The sequence below is a fragment of the Castor canadensis genome, chromosome 9 (genome assembly GCF_047511655.1).
Source record: "Castor canadensis chromosome 9, mCasCan1.hap1v2, whole genome shotgun sequence".
Taxonomy (NCBI): Eukaryota; Metazoa; Chordata; class Mammalia; order Rodentia; family Castoridae; genus Castor; species Castor canadensis.
The window spans coordinates 116,232,773-116,248,435 of record NC_133394.1 but is presented as its reverse complement, the minus strand read 5'-3'; the positions used below and the strand labels follow the sequence as shown (position 1 = coordinate 116,248,435).

Below are 15,663 nucleotides of genomic sequence, written 5' to 3'. Positions count from 1 at the left end.
ATCAAACTCTCAGCCTTGGACCATGCTATGCAAGAACTCAACCACTGAGCTACATCGCCAGACCTACCCTGATATTCTGAAAGGAACTAAATATTTCATGGATTAGGAGAGCAATCAGGTCACTAGACCACTTGGCCCACTTTTACTCCATTCTCATCAGGTGATGTGGTATTTAATGACAGGTATCCCATGCTTGCATTCTAATTGGGGTTCTTACTTTTAAAATGCAGATTGGCACAAATCTCTAAAAACCCATGGGTTTCTTTACCTTGACATCAAGAGAGTAGCAACATATTATACATTTCAGTGGAAAGGCAAGATCTGTTCTGTTGGGTCTATGCTGGAGAAGAACAGTCTCCATATTCAACCTCGGTATATGATAGTTGGTATTGAAATACAAAAGCCTTGTATTTCAGACAAGTTATTTGAAATTCTAAGTATCTCATTTAAAACTTGGAACATTTCCACTAAATATTTAGTCTCTAAGAAAGTCTTTTCTTGAATCTTGCCATATTATTATAATACCTATTTGGTTCCTATAGATTAACTAGATACATTAATATTGAAAGCTAGTTGACTTACTCAGGAACTAGAGCTGGAAATTTTGACAGAATGGCATTAATAAGATTCAGACAAACACCACTGAACACTACTGTTGAATCATTTGTCTGGTTAGACAGCTCAGCTGCTGATTTACACAGCAAAATTCCTTCAATAGAAATGGTTCCATGGACCCTTGTACACTGCTGGTGGGAATGCAAGCTGGTGCAACCACTCTGGAAAAAATTTGGAGGCTTCTTAAAAATCTAAACATAGATCTGCCATATGATCCAGCAATCCCACTCCTAGGGATATACCCAAAGGAATGCAACACAGGTTACTGCAGAGGCACCTGCACACCATGTTTATTGCAGCGCTATTCACAATAGCCAAGTTATGGAAATAGCCAAGATGTCCCACAATTGAAGAATGGATCAAGAAAATGTGGTATTTATACATAATGGAATTTACTCAGCCATGAAGAAGAATGAAATCTTATCATTTGTAAGTAAATGGATGGAACTAGAGAACATCATTCTGAGCGAGCTTAGCCAGACTCAGAAGGCCAAAAATCGTATGTTCTCCCTCATATGTGGTCTTTAGATCTAGGGCAAATACAGCAATGTTGTTGGACTTGGGTCACATGACAAGGGGAGAGCTCATATGGGAGGTATGAGGATAGGTAGAAAACCCAAAACATGAAAGCATTTGATGTCCCCACCCCAGAGGAACTAATACAGAAACCTTAAAGTGACAAAGGTCAACATGAAAAGGGGATCAGGAACCAGTGTAAAGATCGGTTAGAGATGAACCAACATGGGTTGTAACACATTTGTACATGAAAGCAATGCTAGGAATCTCTCTGTATAGCTGTCTTTATCTTAACTAGCAAAAACACTATGTCTTTCTTATTATTGCTTATTTCTACTCTTTCATGGAGCTGGAGAAAAGCACAGAACAGGTTCTGCCTGGAAGCGAGGGGGGAGGGGGAGACAAGGTGGGGGGCGGGGGGGTAGGGGGGAAAATTACCCAAACAAGGAATGCACATGTGAATAAATGAATTTTAAAAATAGAAATGGTTCCATGGGCTGCTAAGAAGAATGTATATTGTGCAGATATTCTGTAGATATCAGTTAGGTCCATTTGATCTATGGTGTGATTTAGCTCTAAAATTTCTTTATTGATTTTTTCATTTGGATGACCTATCTATTGGTGATAGAGGGGTATTAAAGTCTCCCACTACCACTGTGTTGGACTCTATATGTGCTTTTAAGTCCTTTAAGGTATATTTGATGAAATTGGGTGCACTGACATTGGGTGCATATAAATTGATAATTGTTATTTCCTTTTGGTGTATTTCCCCTTTTATTCATATGGAATATCCTTCTTTATCTCATTTGATCAGTGTAAGTTTGAAGTCTATTTTGTCTGAGATAAGTATTGCTATTCCTGCCTGTTTTCAGGGGCAAAAAGCAAGCCTCAGCAGATACAAGAAAATAGAAATAATCCCCTGCATTCTAACTAGAACTCAACAACGAAAACAACAGCAGAAAATACACAAACAATTGGAAGCTGAATAACACATTGCTCAATGATCAGTGGGTCATTGATGAAATAAAAGAGGAAATTAAAAGTTTCCTGGAAGTTAATTAAATTGAAAACATGACCTACCAGAACCTATGTGACACATAGTCCTCTTAGGACTGCCTTTGTAAATCATAAATATATAAACTCATGGTTTATAGCCATGAGTGCATATAGTAAAAGGACAGAAAGATCTCAGATAAATGACCTAATGTTACATCTTAAACTCCTAGAAAAACAAGAAAAAGCAAAACTCAAAACAAGCAGAAGGAGAGAAATAATAAAAATAAGGGCCAAAATTAATGAAATAGAGACCAAAAAAAAAAAAATTCAAAGAATCAACAAAACAAAAAGCTGGTTCTTTGAAAAAATAAATAAGATTGACAAAACCCTGGTAAACCTGACTAAGATGAGAAGAGGAAAAAACCCAAATCAGTAAAATCAGAAATGCAAAAGGGGAGATAACAACAAACACCAAGGAAATGCAGGGAGTCATCAGAGACTACTTTGAGAACCTATATTCTAATAAATTTGAAAATCTTGAAGAAACTGACAAATTTCTAGATACTTATGACCACCCAAAGCTGAACCAAGAGGATATTAACCACCTAAACAGATCTATAATACGAAATGAAATTGAAGCAGCAATAGTCTCCCAAACAAGAAAAGTACAGGATCTGATGGATTCACTGCCAAATTCTGTCAGACCTTTAAAGAAGAACTAATACCAACTCTCCTTAAACTTTTCCACAAAATAGAAAGGGAAGGAATACTGCCTAACTCATTCTATGAAGCCAGGTTTACACTCATCCTAAAACTACAAAGACACATCCAAAAATGAGACCTAAAGGCCAATCTCCTTAATGAACATCAATGCAAAAATCCTCAATAAAATAATGGCAAACCAAATCCAACAACATATCAGAAAGTTCATTCACCACCACCAAGTGGGCTTCATCCCAGGGATGCAGGATGGTTTGACATATGCAAATCAATAATTTAATACAGCACATTAATAGAAGCAAAGACAAAAACCACTTGATCATCTCAATAGATGCAGAAAGAGCCTTTGATAAGATTCAACACCACTTCATGATAAAAGCCCTAAGAAAACTAGGAATAGAAGGAATGTACCTCAACATTATAAAGGCTATATATAACAAACCTATAGCCAACCTCATACTTAATGGAGAAAAACTGAAACCATTTCTGCTAAAATCAGGAATGAGACAAGGGTGCCCACTCTCCCCACTCCTATTCAACATAGTCCTGGAATTCCTAGCTAGAGCAATAAGGCAAGAAGAAGAAATAAGAGGAATATAAATAGGTTAAAAAAAAACAGTAAAAATATCCCTATTTGCAGACAACATGATCCTATACCTCAAAGACCCAAAAAACTCTACCCAAAAACTCCAAAACACCATAAACAGCTTCAGCAATATGACAGGATACAGAATCAACTTACAAAAATCATTAGCTTTTCTATATACCAACAATGAACAAATTGAGAAAGAATATATGGAAACATTTCCATTTACAATAGCCTCAAAAAAAATCAAATACCTAGAAGTAAACTTAACAAAGGATGTGAATGACCTCTACAAGGAGAACTACAAACCTCTGAAGAAAGAGATTGAGGAAGACTACAGAAGGTGGAAAGATATCCCATGCTCATGGATTGGTAGAATCAACATAGTAAAAATGGCTATTCTACCAAAGCAATCTACATGTTCAACACAATTCCCATCAAAATCCCAATGACATTCATCACAGAGATTGAAAAATCAACCCTAAAGTTCATTTGGAAACCCAAGACTGTGAATAGCCAAGGCAACACTCACCAAAAAGAACAATGCTGGAGGTATCACAATACCTGACTTCAAACTATATTACAAAGCAATAGCAATAAAAGCAGCATGGTACTGGCACAAAAACAAATAGGAAGACCAGTGGAACAGAATAGAGGACCCGAATATGAATCTACACAGCTATGTCCACCTTATTTTTGACAAAGGCACCAAAAACATAGGATGGAGAATAGACAGCCTCTTTAACAAATGTTGCTGGGAAAAGTGGTTATCTGCCAGCAGAAAACTGACACTAGATCCATGCCTATCACCCTGGAGTAGTATCAACTCAAAATGGATCAAGGATCTTAATATCAAACAGGAACCTCTGACGTTAGTATAGGAAAGAGCAAGGAATACTCTGGAAGCAATAGGTATAGGAAAGGACTTCCTCAATAGAACCCCAGCAGCCTAGCAACTAAAAGAAAGGATGGACAAATGGAACTACATGGAATTAAAAAGCTTCTGCACAACAAAAGAAATGGTCTCTAAACTGAAGAGATCACCCACAGAGTGGGATAAAATATTTGCTAGCTGTACATCAGACAAAGGACTAATAACCAGAATATACAGAGAGCTCAAAAAAGTAAACTCCCCCAAAATCAATGTAAAAGTAAAGAAGTAGGCAATGTAAAGACGTGGGCAACTAAACTAAATAGAACTTTTTCAAAGGAAGAAATCCAAATGGCCAAAAAACAGGTGAAAAAAATATTCCTCATCCCTTGCCATAAAGGAAATGCAAATCAAAACCGCACTAAGATTCTACCTCACCCCTGTTAGAATAGCTATCACGAAAAACACCAAAAACAACAAATGTTGGCAAGGATGCAGGGGGAAAAGGAACCCTCATACACTGCTGGTGGGAATGTAAGCTAGTACAACCACTTTGGAAAACAATATGGAGGTCTCTTAAAAAACTAAATACAGATCTGCCATATCCCCCTAGGGATATACCCAAAGGAATGTGACACGGGTTTCTCCAGAGGTACCTGCACACCCATGTTTATTACAGCGCTATTCACAATAGCCAAGTTATGGAGACAGCTAAGATGTTCCACAATTGAAGAATGGAACAAGAAAATGTGGTATTTATAAACAATGGAATTTTACTCAGCCACCAAGAAGAATGAAATCTTGTCACTTGCAAGTAATTGGATGGAACTGGAGAACATCATCTTAAGCAAAGTTAGCCAGACTCAGAAAGCCAAAAATTGTATGTTCTCCTTCATATGTGGACTTTAGACCTAAAACAAATGCAATAACAATATTGGACATGGGTCACACACTAAGGGGAGAACACATACAGGAGGAATAGGGAAAGGCAAGAAACCCAAAACTTGATGTGCCTACTGCAGAGGAGCTAATATAGTAACCTTAAAATGACAGAGGTCACTATGAGAAGGTGACCAGGAAGTAGTGAAGAGGTCTGGTAGAGATGAACCAATTCAGGTTGTAATACACATGTGCATGGAAGCAATGCTAGGAATCTCTTTGTATAGCTATCCTTATCTCAAACTAGCAAAAATGCTATGTCTTTCTTATTATTGCCTATATCTTCTCTTCAACAAAATGGGAGAAGAGGGCTGAACAGGTTCTGCCTGGAAGCAAGGGGAGTGGGGTGGGGGGAAGGGAAGATGTGGGGGGGGGGTGGGGACAAAGGGGAAAAATGGTCCCAAAAATGTATACACATGTGAATAAATGAATAAATAAGCCAAAAAAAGAAATGGTTCAAGCAGGACATAAAGTCTCAGTTTATTTTCCCAGCAAACTTGTAATAAAAACACACTTTTATTGAAATTCTAACCAAAAATACATAATTGTTTTCTCTTGCAGTCCATTTGTCTACCTCAGAGATGGAGTATAATAATTATTAGGCAAAAATCTATAGGTACAAGGGGCAAAAACTATTATAAAACAAAGAGAGGAATTATTAAATTAAAATATTAAATCAAAGTGTTCATATTTCACAATATTAAAAAATCAATGAAACTAAATATTTAATTCATTTCCAATATTAAAAATTACAAAATTATAACATGAAGTAAAATACATACTTAGGCACTACTAAATACATATTATCACTCTAATGTTAATTAGAAAATTAATTTTTAAAGTGCTATTTAAAATAAACATTTCAAGCCAGGTATGGCAGCACATGCCTGTCATCACAGCTATGTGAGAAGTGTAAATAGGAGTCCAGGTGTGCCAGAAATAAATTTTAGACCCTATCTCAAAAATAACCAAAGCAAAAAGGGCTGGGGGTGTGGCTCAAGTGAAAGAGCAACACATTCCCAGCAAATGCAAAGCCCTGAGTTCAGTCCCCAGTAACACAGTAAGACACACATACACACACACATACATACACACAAGAAAAATGTGGAAGGAAAGAAGACTTTTGACAGAATGATTCATTGACATGCTGTTTATACCATGGCAGGTAAAGCTTTCTTAGTAATGAAGCCATGGGATAGTGAGTGCTCCTGGGAAATGGAGGAACCAAAGATCTCCCAGCCCTACCCTACCACACCCACCCACAATCGCTACCTATATTTCTTTGCTCTCCTTTGAAGAAAACTCACTCAAAACAGCTCTATACTTGGCCGGGGGTAGTAGCTCATGCCTGTAATATCAGCTACTTATAGAAAATTGAGAGGATTGTTCTTTGCAGGCAAAGTTTTCCAGATTCCATCTCAACAAATAGCTGGTTGTGATGGTGTATGTGGTGCCCAGCTATGTGGGGAAGCACAAATAGGAGTATCACAGTCCAGGCCAGCCTGGGCATAAACCAAAAACCTACAACCAACTCCAAAAGGACTAGGGGTATGGCTCAAGTGGCAGAGTACATGCTTAGCAAGAGTCATGCCCTGAGTTAACTCCCAGTACCACACACAAAAAAAGGTCTATATTTACTTTTATTTCTGTCTTCCAAATATTTCTTAGGCTTTTGCCTTTTCATTCCACTGAGACTGCTGTATCTACGACCTGCATCTTACTGAATCCAATAGTTAGTGTCAGTCCTCATTGTACTTGAGCTCCCAGCAGCACCCAGTCCACTGACTCCTGCCTCTTCCTAGATGCACTCTCTTCACTGTCCAGGATGTCAGGCACCCCCCCTCATCCCTTTGTCTGGTGGCTTCTCCCACCTTCTTGATGGCAGAACTCAGGCCTTGTTTTCTCATCTTCTGTATTTAAATCATTCCATTAGTTGCATCACCCAATCCTACGAATCTGTATATTATCTGTATGCAGGAGATATATACACACACATCTCCAGCCCAGACCTCTCTAACAAACTTCAGAACTGAGCCTTATAAATGTCCCCACTTGAACATCTAGTAGATATTATAAAATTTACCATGTCCAAAACAGGCCTGATCTTTCTCCCCAGACTTGCTCCACCTGCAACCTTTCCCAGTCTCAACTGATGACAATCCCATCTTTCAAGTTCTTCAGACCTAAAAGCGTAAAGTCATTCTTCATCCTTCTATTTTTCTCAACCCCAACCCAACACCCAATGTCAGAAACTTTTGTTGACTCTTCTCAAAATAGAGTTTGAATCAAGTCATTTATCACCAAGTCCTCTGCTAGCATGTTTATCTGAGTCACCAAAATCTCTCACTTGGGGTACGTTAATGGCATCCTAAGTTATCCTTCTGTTCCTACCCTTGCCCTCCTACAGCCTACTCTCAACACAACAGCCTTTCTATCAGCTAAAGGCACTCATTTGCTCACAACCTTTCAAGGGTATCCCATTTCACTTAAAATAAAAACCAAAGTTCTTTAAATGGCCCACAAGGGCCTCTGAGGTCTGCAATCCCCACCTCATTATCTTCCCATCATCTCCCACCATCCTCCCTCCTCATTCTACTGGAGCCTCACTGGCTTCCTTGCTGCTTCTTGAGCACAGCAGGCATAGTCTCGCCGTGGTGCTTTTGCTATGACTTCTCCCTCTGAATTGAATGACTTTCTCCTCATCCACTTGGTGAACTCTCTCCTCTCCTTCAAACCTTGGTAGATTGCCATTTTCTAAGTAAGGTTACCTGATCACCCTATTTAAAATTGAAATGTACCTCAATTCTGAACTTGGGAAGTCCCTGTTATTCTTTCCTTTCCTTTTCATAGCACTACCAGTTCCAAAAATTCTATATTATTTACTTAGTTATTATAGTTACATAATATAAGTGGTAGAATATAAGCTCTTTGAAGCAGAGATCATTGTCTGATTGCCCACTACTGTATTCCAGGCACCCTGAACACCCACAGAAAATACATACTGAATAAATAAATGGATGAAAAGGAATAGAATAAATATTTTGAAAGAAAATAACAAGTCTTAGTAATTGCTTGGAAAACAAATAATGGAAATAAGCATTACTCAAAAATAATTGCAAAAGCAAAGAACTTAAATAGGCAGTTCTCCAAAAAAATTATACAAATAACCAGTAAGTACATGAAAAAAATGCTGAACATCATTATCAATTAGGGAAGTACAAATCAGTAATCACAATCAAAATACCACTTCATGCTCATTAGTATGTGTGGCTATAATAAAAAAACATGACAATAAGTTTTGGTAAGGATACAGAGAAATTGTTGACTCTCGTACATTGTTGATGAGAGGATAAAATGATAACAGCCCCTTTGGAAAAGAGTTTGACAGTTCTTTAAAAAAAATAAACATAGAATTAGCATTTGCCCTAGTAATTCTAGTTCTAGGTACATATTAAGAGAATTGAAAATATATATTCATATAAAAACTTGTGCTTGAATATTTTTAGTAACATTATAAATAATAGCCAAAAGTGGAAACAACCTAAATGCCCATCAACTGATGAACAGATAATCAAAATGTGGTTATATTCATAAAATGGAATATTATTCCACCATAAACAGGAATGAAGTAGTGACACATGCTACAACATGGATGAACCTTGAAAACATTATGCTAAGTAAAGAAAGTCAGACACAAAAAACATGTGTTGCATGACTATTTGTGTGACATGTGCACAATTGGAAAATCAACAGAGGCGAGAGTAGATTCATGGTTGTCAGGGGCTAGAGGGGGGAGTCATGGGGAGTTTTCTTAGAGTGATGAAAATATTTTAGAATTTAACAGGGTTGGTGATTGTATAACTTTGTGAATATAGTAACAAAAACTGACTAGTACACTTTTAAAGGATGAATTTTATAGTGTATGTATTGTAGCTCAATTTTTAAAAATCATAACAGGATTCTGAGCTGCTTCTCTATGGTTTACAGGTACAAGACCAGCAACCTAGGCTAGATTTACTACTGCAGAGGCCTAGATCTGTCTTTGAGTTTCATGGAAGTCCATCAATAAGGAAAACATTGTGGATTAAATACTTCTTACATGATGAAAGAAATGTGAAGTTAGAAGCCTTTTCTTAGGAGTAAACAAGAAAGAAATGGCAACATAAGTTCTCATATCAGAGATAATATATAAAGATGATTTCACTGTGGTTTCACCCAAGACACAGGAACATTCTTTGAAAGGATGTTTCTTCTATTGACCAACTCTAAAGGATTAGGACACAAAATCGAATTACAACTAATTCCATAAAGGAAATTTTGTCAAAATAGTAGAGCCCAGAAACACTGTTTCCAGATGATTTCACTTTATGTAGAGATAATTTGTGCAGCCAAGAGACATGAAGAGTCACATTTGCCTAAACTCACTTCCTCAAATACCAGATGTCTCAACCCAGCATTTGGCAAGCATTAGAGGGCAGTCTGAATTCTGATTTGTATTGTTGAATAAATAAATGTCCATATGTTTTTGATACTGGACATGTAGGCAGCAAAGTCAATATACTGTCAAGAGAACCCAGGGGCTTGATTTATCCCTTTGTCTAACTATAGAGCCATCATACTTTCAGCCTAGGGTGAACTCTGGAAACTTCTACAGATGTTTCAGATTCAACAAAGAACACTGAACTTCTCATGCAATAAGTACTTAACTGAGAGCCTAGCATTTGTGCTGTAGGACTTGGAGGGCATAAAAATTGTGTCATGAAAAAATCATAAGTTTGGATCATTTTAATCAACTCCCTCTACTACAGAAGCATTTCTACGGAATCCTTGAAAAAACGTAATTTTGGTGTAGAACTAAATTCTTAAAGAACTAGCTCCAAAATGCACCCACTCAAGTAGATGAATGACCTTTTTGGAGTAGGGTATGCTGTTTCCGAACACTACAATGCTGTTCTCTCTGTAGATTTACTCAATGAATGAGTGAACGAATTTATACTATCAAGATAGAATTAAAGTTGAATTTTATCCCATACACGTTACCCTAATAAAAACCCCAATATGTAAAAAAATTTAGAAGAAATATACTGTATATTTAAAACAAGTTTCCTTCTACTTGCCATCAAACAGTTATAGTCGTGGTGGCTTGTCAAAAGGACTTTGGGGTTGTAAAATCTTTGTAGTTCTGACTTTTCTTCCAAGCCCTCAATAAGGTTATATACAGTTGTGTAATCAAGTTTCTGTATTAAGAATTAGCCTTGGGTCTTCATGAAAATGAAGATCAAAATAAGCACATTCAAAGGGCTTTTCATTTATCTATGACAGCAATCGTATCCCATTTCATTAGATACAACAAGGAAATTATGAAAGTGGATAATAACTTAATGGATCTTGACAAATATAATTTTTCACTCTGGCAAAGTTTAATGTTCTTTATTAATGGATTAGCATCAGTTACTCAATTTTCCAAAGATGAAGGTTGTCACATGGAAGAAAATGGACGAAGATGCTAGAAGTGATACAATTCTTCAAACTGGAATAACAAAAAATGTGTTCCTAGTTACTATCCCATAACTGGCTCATTATTATAAAATTGTTTCAAGTTTGCTCAATGGGTCCTAGGAAATGTGATATATTCTGTTTTCTATTCTAGAATTTTTATAACTCCCTTATCTTTCCTCTTATTTCTTTATCTCCAAATCTCACATATACCTTTAGTAAAAGAAATTAATACAATTAATATAATGGTATGCATTCCCATATATATGCTAAGACCCTTTCTCAGCAGAACTGAGAAAGAAAACCTCACAAAATAACCAGTTTCTAGCATTCAAAGTATCTATTTCAGTCTGTTTAAATGAAAGCCAGAGTATGTGTTTTCATTCTACTAAAAAATAGTGAATTATTTCTGGATTTCTATTTCGTATATTACTTAGCATAAATAGAAATACCAGCTTTTAGTTCTATTTTTGACATATTAAAAATGTGTGCTGCTTGAAAACAAATTTTCTAAAACCTCTTGGGGGCAATTTGCAAGATTTTTCCATCCAGGCTCTCCCAAGGGCCGTCTTAGTGCTTTAATAAATAATAAAGTATTTCATTTCAGAAGTATTTAATATACAATTACTCATTTACTTTCAGAGGATTCATCAAAGTATGTTTTCAGCCCACATTCTTCAGGGCAGGTGCCTGTAATTAACTGAGGTCCTCACACCTGATTCATTTCTACAGCTTTGGAGGACTCTTGTTTGAGAGCACTAACTCACTGTGCATTCATAAGGATAATATTACTAAGTTCCATGCGGCCCTCTGAAAAATTCATCAGTGCTACAAACTACTGACCTTACCCTAAACCCATCTGCCTGCAGGCCAGCTGACTCAAGGTCTCCTGCCAGCCATCTGCACACACGTGGTGTTCTGTCGAAGATCTGTGAACAGTCAGGAATGAAGAGGAGTTCACATTTTTAGAGAGGGTCACTGGGGAAATAAAAGGTAGGAAACCTAATTAGAAACATTTCTTCTCATGAAACCAAATGATAACTTTGCATGCCTTTGCTTCAGATGCATATGTTCATTCTTTATTTTAGTTAAGAACCATTTGGTAAGTACCATGTGCATATCACTGCTCACAGTGTGATAGAAGACTAAAAAAATGAATTAAAAATGTACTATGTCCTCAAAGAACTGTAGACTCTAAGAATGAGACAGGCAGCTCTTGACTTTTCTTTCTGAGTTGGAAAATGGCCAAAAGCAGAGCCTACTGTCTTGAGTTTACCCAGGGGTTTGCATAATTAACTACAAGGAGTTAGTTGTAACTCCATTCATATCCCTTGGAGAAAGCATATAAGATTGCAAATATGTAAGGGTGACACCAATTTAGGATTGATGGAATATAGGCACTAACTCCTATTGTATAAAAGAGCAGCCTCTGTACTTAATCAGCCTCACGGATCTTTGTGGAACACTATGTAATTGATCACAACACACAGGGGAATTGTGATTTGGCCAGATGATAGGAAGGATTGAAGCAAGAACTGAGTGAGTGGGAGGAGTGATGAATGTGGAACCAGGTAACTCAAGATTACAAAGGGCCACATTGTGGGGGATGCCTTCAAGTCCTGCCCATGACAGGACCTAGATGGTTAGAGTCCCATTTGGAGGTGAAGCTGCCACATTGAGCAGATGGAGGGGCCCCTTTAATATCCTATTTCAGGAGGTATAAATGATCTAAGAATGGCAGAATATTGATCATTATTGAGGCTGGGTGATAACAGTGTTTTAAAATCCTGTTCCAGAAATCACAAGGTTTCAAAAACTCGAAACCAAAATTCTGTACATACAATACAGATATTTTCAAATAGAGAAGTAACTTGGGGGGCAATTTTCTGTGACTTGGAAATAACATTCATGAATCACCACTGTCAACTTTTATAACAGTAAAACAAAATAGATGAACTTGGTTAGCAAAATCCGTGAAGTAATTTAGGATTCATTTAGCGTAAATGGGTGACAGGCATGAGAGTGCAGGACAGATGGTAGAAACAAGCAGCTTACCACAGTCCCATTCATCTGAACTATCTGAGCAGTCTGCCTCCCCATCACACCACAGATCACGTGACACACACTCATGGTTGGCACATTCCAGTTCATCATCTTGGCAAAATGCTGGTAGGGGGAATAAGAAGGGAGAAGGCTGAAAAGTGTAGGAAATAAACATGACTGTCACTAACACACATATTCTCATTTGCCAGCAGAAGCATGACAGGAGGAAAATATGTGGATGTAGAGGCTTCTAAATAGGTAACAAGGTAGAATAACAGAACTTATAGGGTCTTACATAACAGATGTCAACTCATCCAAATAGGACTGAAACAGAATTACTATCTCCAAATGCCTAATTTCTCAGTTTTATCAATCAGATTGAAAAAGAATGGTACCTATAGCAGCAGAAATACCAAGGGTTAGAGAAGAGGGTTAAAATCTGCATGAACAGAACAAGAGGAAAAGAGGACTGAAGCCATTATAAGAAGAAAACAAGTTGTGTGCACATAAATGGATTTGTTTATTTAAAAAGAACTCTACTATTAAATTATCCTCTGACTCACATATAATTCCCTTTTGGATTTTTTAAATTTTTTGTAAATCTTGACTTCATGCTTAGCATCCATTTCCTTTCTTCCTCCTTTTTTTTTTTTTTTAAAGGAAACCTGATTTTCTTCAGGACTCCACACCCACCATGCCCAGCTCCAGAGGAAGCTCCTGAGTAGTTTAAGCTAGGAATGACATTTTTCTGACTATACTAATTTTTTTCTGAGTACAATTATTAGTGCAGGAGTGAACATAATCCAAGATCAGGACTTCACCTATGGTTTGGTGGATTGTGCTTTGCAAGACAGTTTCTACCCAAACTGCTGATAGGCCATGTGCACCAGCCTGAGACCAAGGCAGACTAGAGAGAACAGTGTTGTCTTCTAATTAGTGCTCCCTGCATGGGCTCCTAATTGGAAGGCAGCCATTTGTAGGTTTTCTAATTTACCACAAAGGCTCTTGACTGACGGCTGTGACACTGCCCCAAGTTGACTGGAGTGAATTCGTCAGTGATGTTCTAGTAGCAAAATTCATCCTTCCTACAGGATGTAATCAAGGAAGTTTGGCAGCGCAGGTGCCCCTGGCTTTTGACCAACCAGTCTGGGGTCAAGCTAAACAGAAAGAATCACAAAGTGCTTGAATTTTCACAAATGGCCTCAAGACATCACCAGACATGTGTGATACACATGACAATATTAAAAAAATAAATGTCTTCATTGTTTGTCAGTTTGGGTTGGGCTTTCTGTTACTTGAAAGTACAAATATCTCAAAAGACATCCTTTTATCCCGGTTGTAAAGATAATAGCTATTTGTTTCAATATAAAAAGACTTAAAAAGCACAAAAGTGTACTAATCCTACCACCCAGAGATTATAATTGTGAACATTTTTATGATCACCTACCATTTTTCTATATGGAGTCTATGTACTTCTAAAGCCCAGGCCAATAGTGCACATAGCATAGTTAATAGTGTGTCCAAAAGCTCATTTGTTAAAGGTTTGGTCCCCAGCCTGAGGTGCTATTAAGAAGGAACTTAGTGGGAGATCGTCCATTACTGTGGGTGTGCTCCTAAGGGAGATATTAGGACCCCAGCCCCTTCCTCTTCCTCTCTTTTTGCACCCACCCATAGAGTAAATGGGCCTTTCTGCTTTGTGCAACCTGCCATGATGTGCTGCCTTGCCACAGACCCAAGAGCAATGGACCCACCCAATCATGGACTGAAACCTCCAAAACTGTGATCCAAAATAAACCTTTCCTCTTTTTGTGTTTTGTTACAGTAACAGAACACTTACTAACACATCAACAAAAGATATATAATGAACCCGGGAGAAATTACTCCTCTCTAGTTAGAGATAAGTGTTTGAATATTATTTCATCTTATGGTTGTATTTTATGACCCCCCATTTTTGAATATTTGGAGATGTTTTAATATTTCTATCTTATAAATAATGTTAGAACAATATCATGTGCATACATTGTACACATCTTTGATTGTCTTCTTAGCATATGTCAGGTAGAGGTTTGATCAAAGGGTCTGAATAAACTAAAAGCTTTTGAAACATATTTCCAAATTTCTAGTTTGTAATGAGGTAATTGGTATTTAAAATAAAAACATTAGCCAGGCACAGCGACTCACAGCTATAATCCCGGCTACTCTAAAGGCAGAGGTTGGGAGGATCACGGTTCAAAGTCAGCCCGAGTGAAGAGATAGCAAGATCCCATCTCAACCGATAAACTGGACAGAATGGTACATGTCTGTCATCCCAGCTACATGGGAGGTGTAAATAAAATCATGGTCAATGTCCTTGGCACAACCTACAAGACCCTATCCGAAAAGTAATAAAGTAAAATGGCTGTTGGAGTGGCTCAAGTGGTAGAGCACCAGCCTAGTAAGCAAGAGGTCCTGAGTTCAAGCCTCAGTACCACCAAAGTAAATAAATAAATAAGTAAATAAATACATTGTGTTGAAACTGTCAGGTAAGCACTTACAGCAGTTTTTCTCATCCATGTTATCAGGACAGTCTGGGAACCCATCACAGATCACTGTGTGCTTCAGACATTGCTTATTGGATGGACATTCCCAAAGTTCTCTCTCTTTACAACCTGGAGACAAAAGAAAGGATTATTTGCAATAAATGCACAGTTGAAAATGAGGATGAGATTTGACTAAACAATGTAGAAAACTTATAACATAGAAGTACAATTTCTTTTTATCTTAAAGCATTTTGATTCCTGTATATACCATGAATAATGTAATTTTGAAAGTGCAAATACCCAATCATCTCCATCCCATGCTATAAATTGTACAGTTCTCTCTATTTTAACATCAAAATCAA

The 15,663-nt window shown here is 37.3% G+C and overlaps 1 protein-coding gene across 2 annotated transcripts in view; it reads right to left on the bottom strand.

Moving 5' to 3' along the window:
• Positions 1 to 15,663, bottom strand: part of Corin (corin, serine peptidase) — a 251,062-nt gene that overhangs the window by 28,687 nt on the left and 206,712 nt on the right. For both annotated transcript variants that reach the window (XM_074042313.1, XM_020158428.2), the window contains 3 exons: positions 15,317 to 15,430; positions 12,795 to 12,905; positions 11,588 to 11,717 (listed from right to left, as the gene is read on the bottom strand). In XM_074042313.1, coding sequence (XP_073898414.1) covers positions 11,588 to 11,717; positions 12,795 to 12,905; positions 15,317 to 15,430 — 355 coding nt within the window. The remainder of the gene's footprint in view (positions 1 to 11,587; positions 11,718 to 12,794; positions 12,906 to 15,316; positions 15,431 to 15,663) is intronic.